This window comes from Dromiciops gliroides, chromosome 4 (assembly GCF_019393635.1).
Source record: "Dromiciops gliroides isolate mDroGli1 chromosome 4, mDroGli1.pri, whole genome shotgun sequence".
NCBI lineage: Eukaryota > Metazoa > Chordata > Mammalia > Microbiotheria > Microbiotheriidae > Dromiciops > Dromiciops gliroides.
The window spans coordinates 8,535,740-8,555,541 of record NC_057864.1 but is presented as its reverse complement, the minus strand read 5'-3'; the positions used below and the strand labels follow the sequence as shown (position 1 = coordinate 8,555,541).

Here is a 19,802-nt window from a genome sequence, read left to right as displayed (position 1 = left end):
TGGCTGGGTGTGGGCTGGGGCTGCTTCCTCCCATTCGTGGCCGGAAGCTCCTTACGACCCAGCACCTGCCAAGAGCCTGTGACTCAGTAGTTGCATCAGCATCAGGGAGGGTCACCGCACCACCTCCTGGCCGGTCCTGTGCTCATGGGCTTCTTTGGCTGTTCTGTTCATCTAACAACTAGCCTTCCACAAAGTTCAGTTTTCTGAAAATGAGGCATATTCACGTGTGGCCAGAACACTGTTTTCTGTGTGACCTGGACAACTCACTGAACCTCTCTGGGCCTCCATTTCTTGCTCTCTTAAAATAGGATAATGCATGTAGTATCTTAACTTTGGGGAGAATCAAGTGAAAGGATAGGTGCTTCTCAAAGCATCGTATGTGGTGTGTGTGTATTTTTTATAGTAAGGTCACTTGATCTTGTGTGTATGGGGTTAGTATTTTAAATGGTGAACTATTAAACTGGCTTATAGAGGTCCACAGAAGTGCCACCAGGCAGACACTGTGGTCACTGCTTGGGCACTTGTGCATGCTAACCACAGAGACAATAGCCCAGAGGAGGACTTGAAGGTGGGTGGGTGGCAGGGCCAAGCAGAGATGATGGTGCATCTTTGGTTGGGGGCGCAGGGCGGGGCTTTGCCGGCCCTCCATACTGGAGCAGGAAAAGGACAGCTGGGGAGCAGTCGGGGAAGCCATTGGTCAGAATTTGGGCGTAGGAATGCATATCGAAGAAAGTGCTCTTTGTTGACGTTTTTGGGTGTAGCCGTGACAGAGTGGTTCTGCATGAGGTGGTAACATAACTAGTGAAGAACGAACCTAGGACGGCACAACCTAGGCACAAGCTGATTGATTGTGTGCTATGAGGTAGTGACGGTTCAGTCTCAACAGGATGATGTGGGGCCAGAGCAGAGACTGACATGCTTTGGTCATCAGACATTTGGATGGGGACCAAAAGGTCTGGTCCTAGGCTAGGGCTGGGGGGAAGCACTCCTATCAGTTCTGTGGTAGTCAGGGCTTGGGGGATGATGGAGAGAAAACTCGCCGTGGTCCTAGAAGAAATTGTGCCACTCCTACCTCTGGTCCTCAGGGATGTGTCCTGGTGCAAACATGGCTTCAGGCTTGGGGGAGAGGACGTCATCTTGGGATGAAAGCAGCAGGGCTGTGTTAGTCAGAAATGGACACCAGACTTTCCTGGACTGGGACTCTGTTGTCTCAAAGTCTTCCTTCCAGGTAACCGGATAAATGAATTCTGCCACAACCTATCCCCACTGTCCGATTTTTATTAAGAGCACATTGTGCTTAAGGAATTGCAGTCTTCCCTACTCAGTCCAGTCCATGCTTCATATTGGGCACTGAAGATGGAGAGGAAGAGTATTAACAGATGGGAGAGTCCAGAAGGGGCTCCCATAAGGAGCCTGCAGGGCAGCTGAGCCTTGAAGGAATCAGGGGGTTCTGAGAGGTCAGGTGCTTGAAGGTGAGAGGTGAAGCACATTGTCTGGAGACCATGAGAGTTGGTATGTGAGCCCCCCCTAGAGCTTCTGAAGCAGAGAAGTGTCACAGCCTGATGATAGGTTTGAAAGGTGAACCACTGTAAAAAAAGAGAGTCCAAGACTTAAGTTCAAGGAAGGGGCGATGCTACCTGAACTGGCAGAGTCTGGGTGTGCCTGGAGAGACGTGGTGGAGGGCAGGGGGAAGGGGCAAGTCTGGAGGAAAAGACTACAAGTGCTACACTGGACGTGTGGATTGAAGAAGATGCCCAAAGGATGCTCGTGACGTCCAGCAGGAAGTGTGGGCCAAGAGCTCCAGAGAGCTGCAGATGGGATATGTGGATTTAGGAGGGCCCAGGACCCACCCATGCTTGGATTGGCCCGTGGATGACCAGATCTCACTCAAAGAAAAGAAGAAAGCCTTTAGTCAGGAAGACCCGCAGGGAGGTCAAGAAAAGAATGAGGGGGCAGCTAGGTGGCACAGTGGATTAAAGCACTGGCCCTGGAGTCAAGAAGACCCGAGTTCAGATCTGGCTGTGTGACCCTGGGCAAGTCATGACCCCAATTGCCTCACCAAAAGAAAAGAATGTGGAAGACTTCTGTGGCAAAGAAGCTTTGGTCTCCTCCCCTTCCACATGCTGGCCTGTGGGAAGACAACTATTGTGGATGCCAATATTCCAGTTTCTTGGGAGCCTTGTTCTGTGCGTGCTCCTGATGGTCAATGTCTTCTCCAGTTGCACTTTGCCCTCCTTTGGCACACCATCCCAGTATCACACTAGAGATGCCAATGCTTGTGCCAATCCCCATTTTATTTTGTTAAATAAGGGGTCTTGCAGACCACTAGGACACCAACCACCACCAACCCCCCTCCCCTGGCTTAGGAAATCCAATGCTTCTAAAAAACAAGTAAAAGAATTTACACTTATTCCTATTAATTTTATCACCTGAAAATTAAATACTGATGACATTTCACATTGGGGAAAAAAGACTCATTTGAGAAATAATTTGTTCAAATACAGGTAAGTAGAATGGTTGTGTAAGTTAATCAAAGGGTCCTAGAAGTAGGACATAAAGGGTCAAATCCAGCATTCCCAGATGACACAATAGGAAGTCCCAGAGAGTCTGTGACTTCATGCAAGATCACATAAGTAGTAAATGACTGAGTTTGGAGTCAAGCCCAGGTTTTCTCTGTTTGACCTTTACCCCAGCTTCCTAAAGAGGTGTGATAATTCACCAAAAACAGAAGCCAAAAAGAAAAGTAGCAGTAATACATAATTTAGTTCAGTCCTCTTGAGGCCCATTGTGAGAACTAAAGGAGGACCTTAGAAAAAAGCTGCCCATGCTGGCGCCCAAGAGAAGGTCCCAGGACCAGCTAGGGCTGGCAAAGGAGAGAAAGGGGGGAGAGCTTGCCCATCACAGAGCTATCAGCACACAGGGAGGCCAGCTGGCCATCCGTCCCAGGATCCACCCATCTCTTACATACTCTGTGTTTCACACTGCCATCTGACCTCCAATCATCGCATCAAGTGAAGAAATCGGAAATAAGTCAGGGCATTAGGGGGGAGGCATTGACTGGAAAATTGACTCAATTCTTCCTGTTCTTTCGGAGCCTTTTTTCTCTTATCCTAAAATTGATAGGTTTGGACAATAAGAGCCACGTCACAGCTGCTTCACACAATGACCTTCAAATGTTGAAGCTCCTTTAAATAAATTACTTACTTTAGCCTCATTGGCTTAAAATTCAAGTATATTTTTAGGTAAGCAAAATTTGTGAATTCAGCCAGATGGCACAGTGGCTGGAGGGTGGCCAGGCCTGGAGTCAGGACAACTAGAGTTCAAAACTGGCCTCAAATTCTGACACTTAAATAGCTGATTGATCATGGGTAAGTCACTTAGCTTCTCTTTGTAAAGTGAGGCTAGAAAGAGCCCCTCCCTACCTGTGTAGTTGTGAAGGTCAAAGGAGATGGGTATTGGAAGGTGATTGAGCTCAGAGCCTACAGGCCTGAGCTCCCTTTCTTTAGACAGTGTGAGTGGCGGTGAGAGTCTGCTTTGATTTTCTTTATTTTTTTATTCATTTCTGAAATAAATGATAATTAAGGGTGTGTGTGGGCTCAGGGAGGAGGAGAGAGGTGATGGGGGGGGGAGGAGGAAGAAGAAGAAACACTTCCACAGCACTTCAGCTGTTCCAGGCACCCAGAAATCTTTGGATTCAAATGATTTCAGTTCATCTGATAGTTTGGTTCAACTGCTTTAACTGAGCTTCTTTTCAAAACATTCTGGGACAGCGTCATAGAAATTGCCTGTGGTTAGGCACGTGTGTTCTGGCACCCATTGTTGCTGCTGCTGCTTCATGAGGCAGTGAGGGTTAAGTGACTTGCCCAGGGTCACACAGCTAGTGTCAAGTGTCTGAGGTCGGATTTGAACTCAGGTCCTCCTGAATCCAGGTCCGGTGCTTTATCTACTGCGCCACCTAGCTGCCCTGCCCATTGCTTCTTAAAGGCCACCTGCTCTTTTGTCCTTGCAGGGAGAGGCGGCGCAGAAGGAGCCGGAGTGGAACAAGGTCACCTAAAAAGCCCCGCTCTCCCAAGAGGAAACTTTCTCGGTCTCCCTCACCTAGGAGGTGAGTCACTCTTGGAGAAAGAGGTGGGGAGGTTGGGTACGCTGCCTGGCGGGTGTCAGCTTTGTTGGCATCTCATTGTTCCCTCACTGTCATCTTAGACATAAAAAAGAGAAGAAGAAAGATAAGGACAAAGAGAGGCGAGATGAACGAGAGCGGTCGACCAGCAAGAAGAAGAAAAGCAAAGAGAAGGAAAAAGAACGGGAAAGAAAATCGGAGAGCGATAAAGACGTCAAAGTATGTCGAGGGCATGGTTGGCCCGTGGGGGGTTGGGGGGGGGGTCAGTACTTGTACTGTGGCCGTTGTCTTCCTTAGAGAGAGTTTGACTTTGCTTGTCCTTCTCGGCAAAGCAGGTGACAAGAGACTACGATGAAGAAGAACAAGGCTACGACAGCGAGAAAGAGAAGAAGGAAGAGAAGAAAGCCCCGGAAGTGGGCTCCCCCAAGGTGAAGGAGGCATCTGTGGAGAAGGGCAGCGGGGATTCCCTGAGAGAGTCCAAAGTGAATGGGGACGACCACCACGAGGAGGACATGGACATGAGTGACTGAGGGGGCCGCGCCCTGCGGCTCAGCCGGCTGTGCACATGCCTCAGTGGCATTCCTTGTCCTGTTTGTTACCCCAAACCTAGATGTATCTAGCTCTGAGCTGTAAATGGTTGTCCATGGGACTGCGTAGCCAAGCAGCCCCACTGTGCTGAGGCTGCTGGTGGGCACAAGAGTGACCAGCTGCATGCATCTCCAGCAGGCATGGATTGTGGATGTTGTATGATCTCCTCCTTTATTAAAATAAGCTCACGTAGACGATTTCTAGAGTTTGATTCCTTCAGTACTAGAGCCGTATAGGGAATGCACTGATTGCATGTTAATTGTGGCAGGAGTACCCTCAATGTTTCTTCAAGTCTACATCATAGAATGGAGTCTGCTTAGGGCCTTCAGTGGGTCAACATGACAAAATTAACATTCATCGTTAACATCGAATTTCCTCAGAGCCTCATGGCCGATTTTTTTTCTGTGCGTTTGGTTTGGCTTTCAAAGGTTAAAAATGCACTAGACTTTTTTTTTTTTTTAAGTTTCTCTCCCCCCCCCCCCCCGGGGGAAAAAAAATCTTGGGTGGCAAATAGCATATTTTGAAATTGAGTTTTACATTTTTCCATAACATCTACATTGGGAGTTGAAATTTCTTGTAATAATTTATCAGTGCCCATCTTTGAAACTTAACTTGTATTGATTTTCATTCATACTGTTGTACAGTTTTTGTTTTTCTTTTGGTTCTTAACTGTTTTGAACTCAATGTTGGGGGGTGGGGAGGTAGTGCATTTTTAATTGAAATTTGTATGCTTTTAAAACAAGTCTCCTTGATAATGTCCTTTTTATTTGATCTCTCGAGTTGTATAAACTAATAAATTTGTGTTAACTGTCCCTGCAGTAGTCATCTCACGCACACAGCGACTCCAGGTTATATGCATAGTCAGGCAAGCTGTTTTCTTAGTTACCCAGTTCGAGCTTTTGCTTTTGTGCAGATAAACAGTCTGTGCCATGTTGATGTACAGTTTCTGAAATTGTTTTACAGACTTTGATAATAAAACCCTGAAACTGAAGCTCGTGTTCCTGTAAAACTGTACTTGTATTTAGTGAAACTTTTGAATGTATGGAATTTACCTCAGTCATCTAAGGAATTTGATTCTTTCTTCCATGTATTTAAGGAAGGTACCAGATCACCATGTTCATCCCTGTCATGCATCGGGAAATTCAGATAATTTTACATGAGAATTTTCTTTCTTTTGGCTCATTTTTTTTCCTTTTGGGAGGTGGGAAGGTGTTGAGCTTGAATGAACTGTAGTATTTTTCTCCATTTAGGATAAATCCCATCTGTGTCAAGTACATTTTCTATTTTCAATGGAATCTAAACACTTGCCTTTTCCAGAATGGTATTAAATGATCAGTGTCAAGGGTTTATGCCACTGAAGAATTGTACTCTAAATATATTTATTATTGAGTGGTTCCATGCATTTTGTTAAGGTGGGTGGCAGGGAAATAAGACTTGGTTCTTTTAGATTTTAACCAAGTCTCAATCTAAAATTGTTTTTAACTGCCTTTTTGTCACAGGCATTTTACAGTTTGCCATATACGAAAGCAGCATCATTTTTAAGAGTTTATAGAATGTAACTTTTATAAAAAAAAAAAAAGGAATTTTGCCTATATAGTATATATTAAGTTAGTAAGTTGGTAAATTAAGGGTCCTGAGTAATCACTGCTTTTGAAAATAGATCAAACTGTTTGGGAGATATTTATTTGGCTTTCTAAGGTGAAGACTTTCAGTCTTATTCTTGGGGGGGGGGGGGAGAAGGTCCATCCAGAAACACTTACCACATCCAGTGAAAGAAAGAAAAATGGAGCCATCAGCTCCTTGGCTTCAAACCCTGGCCTATGGTTTTGCCGTGTGCAGCAGCAACAAAGAGGGATCTCTCTAGTGAGCTGGTTATCAGGACACAGTGGGGGCTGCAATGGGACTCAAACTTGCTGGCATTGTAAATACTGGTTCAGATAGCCAGGTGAAATCAAGTTAAAATGCCTCCACACTGAGTTCTGTATTTGGTAGTGAAAAGAAAACAGATTTAAATAATAAACTGGCTTTATTAGAAAAATGCTTGTGTTATTTATTGGTTTAGATATTTATCCGAAAAGCATGAGAGCAGTTTTACCACATTTCAGAACTCACTCCTGAATGTTCTCAGACACTAGCTGGAGTCAGGAAGACCTGAATTCAAATTCAGCCTCAGATATTTAATAGCTATGTAACTCTGGACAAGTCACGGAACCTGCCTGTTTCCTCTATACAATGGGTTAAGTACTTATTTTCCACAATTATGAGGATCAAATGAGAAGTACGATGCCTGGCATAGAGTAAGTATTTACTAAGTGCTTGTTTTCTTACTATTCAATAAAGTTCAATGGCTTTAATAACCAATTTGATGAATTTGGAGTAAGATACCTCCATCTGCTTCCTCCCTGATGGTTATTCTGGGCAAGTCTCTTAACTGAACCTCGAATCTACTTCAGTATATGTTTGGGTTAGGGTTAGGTTAGGTTTCAATTACAGCATGAACGGGACTGAGTTACTCCTCAGGTTTTGCCTTTGCAGTTTTTTTGTTTTGCTTTTTAATGCCAGTCATGACATTCTAGTGGGTCCCATCAAACTGGAAAGCTTCAAGTTTACTGCCCTTTTGTAGTGTGAACCAAGCTAACCTGATTCAGTTCTGTCTGCCATATGGCCAAGTCTTATTTTGGCTACCAAAATTCAAGACAGATTTCTGTGCATTAGTAGAAGGGCTGTGATTGGAGAGGCATGTTGGTGACAAAAAACACCTGAAAGAAGTTATGACCAAGTATGAAGTCTCATTCCATCCATATTCCCAGGCGAGACAAAATCGTGCTTCAGAAATTGATAAAATATCCCAAATTAAAGAGATTCTGATTCAGCGATGAAAAATGTGGAGTGCACTAAGGTTTAGATCTCTTAACTTCAAGATGGGCATCTCTAGAGGCTAGTTATGAGGTTCAGGCCATACACCTACTCCATAGTGGTGCATAACACTTTTTTCTTTTGTGTTTACTTTCAATGCATTAACAATTTAACTATCCCTAGGTCTCTGATGCTCTCTCTTTAGAATAGCTCGTTTCCTTCCTTTGCATCTACAATGTACCCGTGGCTAGCACAGGCCTACCGGATTAACGTTTTTCTGTTTATTCATCTGATGAGAATAAAACGGAGACTATGAAAGAGCAAAATTTTAAGGATTCACAAGGGGAAAGGAACTGAAATCATTGGAAAATTTAGGATTTTATTTGTAATAACGAAAAAAAAGTCCTTGTAGAAATGTTGCAGAGGGAGCTATGACATAAAGTCCTTTCTATAACATTCTTTCACTTTAAAAAAAGAAAAAAAAGCGGCTGGGTCCCCCAGTGCACATTTTCCAAAATTACAGAATATTTGCATTTACAGATAAACTTTTGAAAATGACGCCTTATTAGCAGAACTAAATAGCTGCATTTCTTCATTCTACCAATACAACCTAAGATGCTGGCAAGTTAAAAGTTAGGGCTAGCATGTGAATAACAAATGGTAAAATGTCTAAGAATTGCTAAGGATCTGGGGGTCACCGGATATTGGAAGCACAGGAAGAAGATAAACTCTAGCATTAAAGCAAACTTAACAAAATTTGGGAACAAAGTAACAAGCTTTCTACATGGAGAGTGTAAACTTAGTGAAAACAGTAGTGTTTGAACGTACCCGTGAGCCGCCGCCAACTTCAAAGCACTTTTTCTAGCGCAATAAAAACCAAGGCAAAATGACAACTATGAGGCTGAGTAGGAGCATTTCCTATTCTGTAGCTCCAATTAGTACCTAAAGGATTGTTTCCCCACAGTTGATCATTATGACGAATATGGAGGTACAATGGTGTATCCAAAACCCCAAATGGAAATTTCTGCTCCATCGTTTGCTAGTTGTGCAACATCAGACAAGTTCCTAAGTATTGTGGCCTTTCCTATGTAAATGAAGTTCCACCTCAAACTATCGATGTTTTCTAAAGGAATTTTTTTAAAAGTTCAGTAACGACTTAGTCTTAAAAATTGTACTTTACAAAAAGACTAAAAGAAAATCGTGTCATTTGTAGACTAGACTTGGCAGATTACTTGGTAGTTAAGCAGTTCTTAGGCAAAACTGTTTTATTGGGTTTTAATTATTGCCATGAAATTGTTGTTCCAGAAGCCCAAGCCTCCCTGCCTTTTGCAAAGCTTGTGATCGTCTTTACAGCAGCTTTAAAGGGCAAGGGAACTGGGGGCGGGGAGGGAGGGCAGAGAGACACTGAACAGCTAAAGACAATCTGATGAATGGACACAGGGATCCCTGCGGTCTCTCTTATGTGGACAGATGAGGAGTGTTACTTGAAGTTCCATTTCTCTTCGGTTTATACCAGACCATAGCTACTCCCAAGTGCAAACTGAACCGCTGGTTCGTTGCTTCTCTTACTTAAAGAATATCATTATTCTGATCTGAAATTTCCATTTTAAATAAATGTTAATGTTCCAGAAGTCATCTCCCGACAACTCTGTAATTTGGGCAGCTATCGATTTCCAGTCCATTTTTTCTTATACTAGCAACATTGTCTAAGGCAGGCAGCACTACCCGGTGGAGACAGTAAATTGCAGAAGGGGCCCCTCAGGAGAGGGAGTTTATCACACCAAGCAATGAATTCAAAGGTCCAAACAATCCTAGAAAATTCTAACACGGCTGTACTCAAAGCTTTCTCTTCATCTTCCCCACTTCTTCCACCAGACAGAACTTCTATACCATCTATATAGCTCAGAGGAAGAAAAAAAAATGAACTGGTATTTCTTTTTCTTAATAAATGGTGGAATTCTACCCAATAACCTTCTCATATGGAAAATCATAGCTAAACTCTCTGCTTTTTAGAAGCATTTCATTTTGACACCAGAAATGCTCTCTTCTACCAGTCCTGATCTGAGCCTATGCATGAAGGTAATTCTCCCAGGTGTAGGCTCTTCATTAATAGTATATTTGTATTTGTGTTACTAAGACTTCCACCCTCCTGGTTAATGTGGGTGGAAATGCACTAGATGTATATTGTCAGCTGGAAGCACACCTTCAGTACAGAAGAGGATGATGGAAGATGGATGGACTACCCCTGGTTATTTCTCTAGGGGCTTGTTAATGCTCCCTTCCAACATTATTCAGTAGCACTTAAAAACAAACTGTCCTCAGGCAGCTAGGGGGCGCAGTGGATAGAGCACCAGCCCTGGAGTCAGGAGGACCTGAGTTCAAATCCAGCCTCAGACCTTAACACTTACTAGCTGTGTGACCCCGGGCGAGTCACTTAACCCCAATTGCCTCAAACTGTCTTCATGAGCACTGCCAAAGGAACATGGTGTTTTGGTGATTTCACCTGAAACAGAACTTATCGGATAGTTTAAAAATCACATTTCTGAAAATCTGTGAAATACTGTGAAAAGTTGATTTGCATCAGAGTTGATTCCTAATAGTTGCCATTGGAAGAGGTATGGGGGCATTTGTTCGTCCTTTGTGACAGGGAAGATGGCAACACAGTGGAATGGAGAACTTGCATTTCTTAAAAAGTACAAATGTGTGCAAAAAAATTCAAAGTGCAAAAGTATTCAGTAGTTTTTCTACCTCCAGTGCACCCCAGTAAAATACTCACAGCTTTCAGGAAGAGACTGACCAAGCCCACACTGTGATTAAATGAGATGTGATCCCTCCCCCCCCCCCAATAAATTTTACGGCTTATTTGAGAGTCTACACACTAACCAAGGGAAACTAAAGTCACCCACTCGCCTGCTCCCCCCTCCCCCTCCCCGGTGGTGGACCTCGAAGAGAGAGGACGATTTCTAGCCCAAGCCAACAAAAGCTGAAAGGGAGACAGGCTAAGAAATCAGTTTTTCTTCCTTAAATAAAGCAGGACGACAATTGAGACCCATTCCCCAAGGTCTAAAAAGCCACATACAACAATAATTATAATTTTAAAAATTTAACCATGAATACTTTTTCTGCACTATAAAAATTATTTCCTTTCTTAATATTAAAACATGAACATATATGCAAAGTCATACACATTGATATGGAGAAAGCAGCCTTAGAGATCCTTTTACAAAATTCCCTCTGAAGAGTGTTGCTTGTGACTTTCTAAATGCATCTTCTGTTCAGTGTCATGACCCTGCTCTGTAAACATCAGCTTCCTGGTAGATCCCTGTGGAAATGCAATAGACCATCATTCAGCATCCCAGTCTTCTTTGACCCTTCCCCCACTGGCCCATCAGGACACAGGCTCGCAGAAGCTGTGGCAGCTGTTTTGGTCCAGTGTTTGGAGAGCGCTTCTTGGAATAAAAGCCTACGAACCTCAGGACATTCTGAAATGAGCACGTCTGCCTTTGTAACAACCAGGTGACTTGTTTTGGAAATCCCGACAAACTTATTTCATGATCCAAACAGTGGGCAGAGATGAACACCTTGGTAAAGGAACACATTCCAAAGAATTCCAATTGATGTGGGCCTCCTGAAAGAGGCTAAAATGCAAGTCATAGGAAAGAATTGACAGGTGCAATCTTAAGTACATAGTCACCAGACACACATTTATATAAATCACATTACTTGGAGCTAAATCTTCTAATATATACTTCACACTGTGTGACTGTCAGACATAATTTTTACTAATTTATTTTCAACTTTGGACCTTCAAACCAACTTGGAATAATAAATAGGTAGGATTTAAAATGCAAAATTGAGAATCCATGATTTGAACATCTGGAGACAAAATAAAATCAATATATTTTCCTTTATGTGGCTTAAAAAAAAAACCACGAAGTAGGAATTGTCATTAAATTTAAGTGTACATTTCTGGAATTTAACAAATGAATTTTCTATATTATATGAAACACTTAAACCCTATATTCAAAGTGTTCAATGTAAATATGGAGATATATTTTCAGAATCTTAGGTTTGTGGTTTTTTTAAAAACTTTGACACTTCTCAGTTCATCCTTAACCCATCAGAGCTAAAAACAAGCCCACCACACAATGGGCACTAGATAGGAAGCCAATTTCAGAACTTGTGAATTCCTTTTTTTGGGAAAGTGCTATAATTTGTCAGATGAACATTTTTAAGCATGCTAACCAATACTTTATAATGAACATAGATCAGAAAAGAATAATTAGAGACTCTATGGCAGAAAGATTAGTAAGAAACATTTTCCACTTGAGAATTCAGATAAAAACATGAATAGCACCAGACAGGAGTTGCACTAAGGTGCTAAAAAAGGAGGTACCGTATTCCCTGCAGAGTGAATGCTAGTTCTGAAATGTATTGCAATGTGAAAATGCAACTGTTTAATGGTCACCATTTGGTTTGTTCATCTACAGAAAACTGCATTCCTTCCAGTTCATTATGTTCAACAACATTCAAATGACTGAACTATACATAATGTGACATACTTTACAATTGATGAAAACCAAGCTTGAAGGATATCTGCCACCTTGAATATAAGATGACAAGTTTAAAAGAATTTCAATCTCTATTAAGACATCTCATTTTGTAAAATATTAATGGTCCAGTAGTGTTTTCTTTATATGCTAAATCCATGTATCACCAAGAAGTGTAAAAAGGTGTAAAAACAAACCACAGCCCCCACAGCTGTCTGTCATCCAAACTCCTTAGAATCACTGAGGTGTCAAACTACCAAGCTTACAATATGTATATTTTAAAAAAGGCGAACAATGGCACACATCAGAAGACCTGCTCAGTCCAAACAAGATCACCGATAACCGACTGATGTGCTGATTCAATGGATTTCCCTTTTTTCTTCTGAAGGATTATGTCCTTTTGTTTGGACCAACTTCTGGGGATCCTTTCATCCACTCGATTTCACTGGTAAGCTGGTATGGTTATTTTTCCAGGCAACTTAAAGATCAGGAAACCGGCTTGGATCCTCCTTGTAGTCATCGGGAATCGTGAAGATGCATTCATCAAATTCATCATATCTAAACTCCTGGAAAGTCACAGTGGCTGTGATGGTGGGAAACACAGGTATATCTACAGAGGAGAGGAAATAAACAATGGCCAACAACATGAACAGCTCGGAAAAAGCCCCCACAGCCCCGACAGGAGTCTCTGCTAAGCAAGCACACATCCTGGTGTCAGGCAAACATTTGCAGCCAAACAAAGCCCAACTATCCACTGTGACTTCCGTATTAGGAAATGTTTATGCTTTAAACCCAGATTCCTAAAACTAGTCTGGAAGAGAGCTACCACCCCAGGCAGGAACTCTTCCTGGAGGACCCCAGAACTAGAAAAGGCACCCCAATAAGATAGCCTGGCTTTGCAGAGGGTCATTCATGCCGATTCGCCAGCCTCCCTATCTGTGCTGGTCTCTTCTACAAGAATGGAGCACTTGGGCCAGGTTTCTATTCACTCGTTTTATAGATGAAAGAGCCCTAAGGAGTTATCTTTGCTGTGTTGATGAGGGGTGTGGTGAGCATTGTCCCAGGGTAGGAGTGGTAGCAGGGGACAGTTTCCCACTACCAAGGACTTCCAATGGAAGCCCCCTCTGTTACCCGGCAGCTCCCATTGTTGGGAAGGCCTTCCTCTCCTTGAACCCGAATCATCATTCTAAGCCCCACTGCCCAGGATCAAGCAAAGTAAGCCACCTCCTTCCAGGATGGCTCCCAAAGACAACTGAAAAGTCCTCCCTATTGTTCTCTTCTCCAGGGTAACTGAAGACCCTCTCACTGCCCTCAGGGTCGGGCTTGACCCTGTCATTTGTAAAAGGATGAACCAGACCCCAAAAGGCCAAGTGACTTAAGCCACAGACAGCTGTCCTCCCAAGCTCCTGGGGATCTTCTCCATGACTTCTCTCCCCACCCGGGCCCTGGGCTCTCTCCCTCCCCCTCCTAAGCCTCCCTAGGACTCAGTAAATCCTCTTCTGTTCCACTCCGTGACCCCATCCAACTCCTCGTCACTGGCATCTGCCCAATGTTCCCGCTCATTCCCCCTTTAGTTCAGAACGTTCTGTGTCAGCCCCGTGGGTATTCCGCTCCACCCTCCAGCCCCCCACCCCCAGCTCTGGTACTTGGGACTCCATCCATCAGTATCCATTTGGACACCCCGGCCAAAGGATAAATACACTTTCAGCTGATCATCGCCATGACTATCCCATCACCATAATCCATAACTCAAACTTCTCTCCAAACAATGCCTCTGCTCCTTCCAACTTTCTGCCTCCCCCAGGACCGAGTTCCTCCCAACACTTCGGGTCCACCAGCCCTGCATTGGGCCACACGGAGCCTTTCTTCCCCGTCCTGGAGAGTTCTAACAAACACTGGCCGTTAACCCTTGAAGCTCACAGACCTCGCCTATTCTGCCTCGTCAAACCAAACCCCGAGTCTTCTGCCTTGGAAATGGACTTCACTACAAACTGATGGTTTCATCTCAGCTGGTCAGCACCTTGATTCTGACCCGCCCCTTGACCACGTTCTTCTCCAAAGCTGTTCCCTCTTTCTAGACCTCCTCTCCAACCTCCCTCTTACTTCATGAGAGGGGAGGCCTCCCCCTCTTCATCCTCTACTCTCTCTGCCTTGGTCTTGGAGGGTGGGGAGACCTTCTGGCCAAGGCTTCTGATTGTTCTACTCTTCTTTTCTCTGGTAGAGCTTCCCCCTTTAACAGTGTTTTCGATCCCATTACCCTCCTCCTTTGCTGCCTCAAAATACACCAAGGTCTCCCACGTGCAACCCCCCCCTTGACCTGACAGCCATTCCCTTAAGGGACAGACCTGCGTCTTCTTTCTGTCACAGTCAAAGCCCTTCTCCTCCTGCTGGCTCCACTCCCTCCCTTCCTAGTCCCCTGCAATCTGACGTCCTCTAGCTCTCCACAAGGTCTGTTAGACCCCAATTCTCCACTCGGTCAGTGTCCTTTTCTCAGTTTTCATCCTTCTTCAGCCCCTGCCCTCTCCCATCCTTTCTTTTGTGTCAGTCTCCCCAAGGGGATGTATCAGCTTCTCTCCTGCCTGTCCTCTGCCCCGGCAGCCTGGCCAGTGTTAGCACAATGCCTGGCACCAAGTGTAACACACTTGTTGACGTGGCCGCTCTCTCAATTCCTCTATAGGGTCTTTGTCCAGGTTGGATCCACTCCCTGGGGGTGTCCTTTGAAGTTCAGCTCTTCTCCCTCTATTTATTTCATTGTCTTCTCTCACTCGGGAAACCACCCGGACTTATTTCCACACACATTCACTGTACCTCACATCACTCCCTCCCCCGAAACAATGGCTAGAAGGTCTCTGAGGGCATCCAGCACCTCTGGATTCTCCTGAACAAGGAGAGCTTAACAAAAATGACCAAACTGAGCAAAATGAAATTGGAGGTGACTCGCTGCGAGGAGTCTTTCAGGGAGGCTGTACTGACTGGTCCTCAGCTCCCAGTGTCAAGAAGTCAAAGTCTGCTTGACAGAGCGCAGAAAGACACTTTAGAATTTGGGGATGTGGTCACTGCAGAAATGTTTTGCTTGACCATCTATACATGTCTGAAACAGTTACTGTACTGTTTCCCTCTATTTCAACTGAGGAGGTCGTGGGTGGAGAGAGAAGATGGATTTTTTGCTGACCTAAAATAACACATACACATTTTTTGTTAGCAAAAAATCCATCTTCTCTATCCATATCTATCTGTCTATGATTTTAAAACATCTACTTGCTATAATTTCTACCCTTGGATCCTAACTCCTATTCTCTGGTTTAACAGAGAGTAAATTTAACATTGAATCCACATAGCATCCTTCCAAATCTTTTGATCTCATCATCTCCCATGTATTCAAAACTTCTCTTTCTGCTGACCTGTCTCCAACCTGACCTCCACTCGGCCAGCAGACCTGTCCCAAACTGATCCCATCTTCTTTCCAAACCCTCCACGCCCTCTTCCAAGCTTCCCTATCCCTACAGAGGGCATCAGCACCCTTCCCAGTCACCCAGGCCCTGAGTATCATCCTCAACTCCTCACTCCCTCTCACTCCTAATGTTCCATCTCTCCTCTCGGCTCCTTATTTACCACTAATACTATCCCCATGCTGGCGCAGGCCCTCACTACGTTGGCCAGAACTACTTTGACAATAGCTGCTCGTCAGGCTCCCTGCCTTCAGAGTCTCTTGTCCATTGTGCCATCAGGCCCAACTATGCTGCCCACCCCTACGCTATAAACTGCAGTGGCTCCCTATTGTATCCAGGAACAAGCCCTTCCTAACTGTTCTGCCTCCTCAGGAAGGTTACACTTCAGTGCTAACTCCTTTCCTCACTGTTCCTCACACCTGGGACACTCTCCTCTTCCTCCTCCAAGTCCTCAAGGTCGGTGCTATCCATCCTGTACGGACGCTGCCTGAGTGCAGCTGTCTGCTGACCGTGAGGCCTTGAAGGCAGGGGCCGCTTTTGTCCTCTTCTGTGGGGGGAAGGGTGATGTGGCATGCACAGCTCAGGCAAAGAGTTAAGCCTTTAAACAGGAGCAGCTAGGGGGCGCAGTGGATAGAGCGCCAGCCCTGGAGTCAGGAGGACCTGAGTTCAAATCCGGTCTCAGACCCTTGACACTTACTAGCTGTGTGACCCTGGGCAAGTCACTTAACCCCAATTGCCCCCCCCCCCCCAAAGTAAGCCTTTAAGTAAGTTAATTAATAAGTGCTTGTTGACTTAAGGAAGGACTCTCTATTTCTCTGTGATTTCACAGCTCGCATGGGCTCAATGACCACCTCTTTGCAGCCTCCAGGCCTAATCTTTCCCACATTATCAACTTCTTCGAGACTTCACCACCTGCATGTCTAATGTGGCTCCAGTCATTCTACTCAACAAGCACTTATTTAGTGCTTACTGTGTGCAAAGCACTGTGCTAAGGGCTGGGTCTTCTCCCTCCTCAAAGCGCTCGTGTCCAATGGAGAAGAAACCCTCCCTGCTGGTGGATCTACACAAGTCACTGGGTCCATGACCCAGGAACCCTTCCCAATTCTTCTGTCTTTCTGCAGCCAAGTGCTGTCCATCCCAACCTCCACAACCTCTCATCCTAACACTGTCCCCTGTGCCCTAATCACTCACTACCAACTTTCAGCTTCTCCTGCCGCTCTGCCCAGACCGTGACAATGGCCAGCCATCAAGTGGACGGTCTCAAATGCAGAGGAACATGCTGCTAATGGCCCCACTGCCTTTAGGACAAAATCCCAGCTGCTGGGCCTGGCATCATGTGGCTCCAGAACTTTCCCAGAACAATATCAGAGTCCCCCAGTACGACACCCATGCCAGGGTCTTCACACACCATCCCCCGACCTGTGGCACGTGCTTCCGCCTCACCTTTGCCCCTTCGCAGGACAGCTCAGGGGATGCCTCCCCCACGAGGGCTTCTCTGGCTCCCCAAGGGGCCCGTTCTCTCCCTCAAGAAGGTCATTAGGACTGACTGACATGAGCTCCTTGAGGTCGAACCTCTGTCTTTGTATTGCCCCAAACTAGTGGCTCCTGAAGTGAAGCAGGGAACTTGAAGGTCACCCACCACGTCATCCCATCTCTGTGTGAAGACTTCCAGCAAGGAGGTAGGTGACACGCAAGGCACAGAACTGACTGATAGCTGGCTCTTAAGTGAGACGGCTCTTCCATGAATGAAATCAAACCGACTGCTAGAATGCAGACTGACACTTTCACTCTGGGACAAGGCCAATGCAAACGTGTTCGGCTGCAGTATATACGTCTACAACATGGCTGGTGTGGGGGTTTTTTTCTCAAGGGGGGTAGAGGAGGGGAGGTTTTCTTGCTTATGTGTGTGTGTGTGTGTGTGTGTGTGTGTGTGTGTGTGTGTGTGTGTGTGTTTAAAAATGTATGGCTTGGGGGCAGCTAGGTGGCGCAGTGGATAGAGCACTGGCCCTGGAGTCAGGAGGACCTGAGTTCAGATCCGGCCTCAGACACTTAACACTTACTAGCTGTGTGACCTTGGGCAAGTCACTTAATCCCCACTGTCTCACTAAAAAAAGAAAAACATAGATGGGCGTGTTTAACCTTTAATGAGGAAAACCTCTCCTTGACGCTACAAAATAAGTCAATGACACCGAAATACAAGAGTGATTTCTATTTTTTATGCCACATCTGACTTCTACTTGTCAGGAACTGATCTGACGTCCTGCCTCTCACAAATATATATTTATTTCCTGAAGCCAATAAGGTTGTTGTGGCCTGAACACCTCTTACCGAGCTTTACAGGAAAGCCTGGAGGAAGCTTCATCTGAACAAATTCTCTAAGCTTGTTAAAGTGCTTGAAGGGCGCAATTACTTCTAAAACATTCAATAATCTGTAAGAGAAGGGGAGAAAAAAACAACACCTTTAGCAGCTACGCAGAACGACAGATTCCCTGCTAAAAGTCAAAATAACAAGCATCTTCTTTTTTTGTCAACTGCTCTGGAATTCCAGCCACTGTTCAAGGCCCAACATCCACTTTTAATGGCCTGATCTTATTTTATATTTACTAAGACCTAATTTTAAAGGCATAAAAAAGCCAAAACTAAAAATTCATCTTGGACACAATCTCCATTAACTCTTTTTTTTTTTTTTAAGTGAGGCAATTGGGGTTAAGTGACTTGCCCAGGGTCACACAGCTAGTAAGTGTTAAGTGTCTGAGGCCAGATTTGAACTCAGGTACTCCAGACTCCAGGGTCTGTGCTCTATCCACTGTGCCACCTAGCTGCCCCCCTCCATTAACTCTTAATAAATATATACAGTTAGGAATTTCAACTTACAATTCAATTCCTAAAGGAAATTCCTGGCTCATGGCTATTGTGGCTTTAAATGTTTTCTTACTTTCTTTGCAAACAAGTTCTCTACCCAGATGAGGAGCTCTACAATGAAAAGGAAAAAAACAGAATTGTGTCAACAGATTAGTTTCACCCTGCTGAGAAATTCCTATATTTTACTTTGTTCGCTGTGCTAATAATACAGTTTAGAAATTTTTAAATCAAGTTTTGAAATGTGCTGAAACACAAAACTGACAAAAATAAAAATCAATTATCTAGAAAGTCCCAGTTCTATATATTCCACTGAGGTTTCATAGTTCTTAATCATCCTACATTTCTCAATACATGAAGTATCTATCTGAAGAGGCTCAAACTGCCTTCTGTATAGAACAGAAAGTACATCACTCTGCCATATATGTAGAATTCCCAGCATTAATTTTTCTATGGATATGATTAATGCATGAACTTTTTGGAGGATGATGGTGGATTGAGTCAGTGAATTCTGGAGCTTTCACTGCTCATTTGGTATAGTGATTAGATTGTCTGAAGTATAAAAGATGATACAATTAACCAACATTAATTTTTTGACTTGTCAAACTCAGAAAGGACAGTTTTGATGGCCTACGTATTTTAACTTGTCAGGTTAACACCGGTTTTCTTTTGCCAGGCAAAAATGTGGGTGTTCTGAAGTACTCTTTTCCAGTTTCATGACAGTTTGCCTCTTCTATGATTGTATTATGAGTGATACAATACCGTCACAACCTAAACAGCACATACACCAGACTGGAACGGCGACCTGACTCGCGTGCAGCCTAGTGAATGGAGGCATTTAAAAAGTTCCTCCTGCATGCCAGGCACTGCACCTAAAAGGCAACAGTGTCTCCCCTCAAGGTTCTCACCTTCTATTGGGGGTAGCAAAGAATCCTTTTGGATTCCAGCTCTCCTATCTAAACTAACAACTATTCTCAGCTTCAGGAGCTTGTGCACAGCAACAAGTGGCAAAACAGATAGAGCCGGCCTGAAGTCAGAAAGAGTGGAGCAGCTGTTTCATTCATTCGTCCTCGATTCCAGAGTGAAGTCTGTAGAATACTCACTTTCCATTCTCGGCAGATATATACTCTTCCCAGGTTATCGTGTTAGGTGGGGGTGGAGTCAGAGACTGTCTTCGGACAGGCTGCAACAGAAAATGGGGGAAGGGCAGTGGTGAGAAGCTGCCACTCGAGCCCTCAACTGCAAGTCAGAAAGGAGGATGCAGAGGAAAGCCTTTGGCTTGTCTCTCTGACAAAGAGACCTCCTGCTGACACCACAGGAGGGGAGAACACAGTCAAGTTTCTTGGAAGTCCCACCAGTAACATGACGTCCCCAAGGCCC

At 44.5% G+C, this 19,802-nt stretch overlaps 2 protein-coding genes across 8 annotated transcripts in view; one reads left to right on the top strand and one right to left on the bottom strand.

The window, feature by feature from the left end:
* SRSF11 (serine and arginine rich splicing factor 11) overlaps nucleotides 1-6,746 on the top strand; it is a 39,312-nt gene extending 32,566 nt beyond the window's left edge. For 6 of the 7 annotated variants that reach the window (XM_044001049.1, XM_044001051.1, XM_044001052.1 and 3 more), the window contains 3 exons: nucleotides 4,010-4,105; nucleotides 4,204-4,339; nucleotides 4,453-6,746. In XM_044001049.1, coding sequence (XP_043856984.1) covers nucleotides 4,010-4,105; nucleotides 4,204-4,339; nucleotides 4,453-4,650 — 430 coding nt within the window. In that variant the 3' untranslated portion in view covers nucleotides 4,651-6,746. The remainder of the gene's footprint in view (nucleotides 1-4,009; nucleotides 4,106-4,203; nucleotides 4,340-4,452) is intronic. The other variant, XM_044001053.1, reaches the window with a different exon arrangement.
* A 1,177-nt stretch (nucleotides 6,747-7,923) lies between these two features.
* ANKRD13C (ankyrin repeat domain 13C) overlaps nucleotides 7,924-19,802 on the bottom strand; it is a 74,498-nt gene continuing 62,619 nt past the window's right edge. The window contains exons 10-13 of the mRNA XM_044001048.1: nucleotides 19,526-19,605; nucleotides 18,438-18,536; nucleotides 17,892-17,992; nucleotides 7,924-12,724 (exon numbers count right to left, since the gene is read on the bottom strand). Of these exons, the coding sequence (XP_043856983.1) occupies nucleotides 12,594-12,724; nucleotides 17,892-17,992; nucleotides 18,438-18,536; nucleotides 19,526-19,605 (411 nt within the window). The 3' untranslated portion in view covers nucleotides 7,924-12,593. The remainder of the gene's footprint in view (nucleotides 12,725-17,891; nucleotides 17,993-18,437; nucleotides 18,537-19,525; nucleotides 19,606-19,802) is intronic.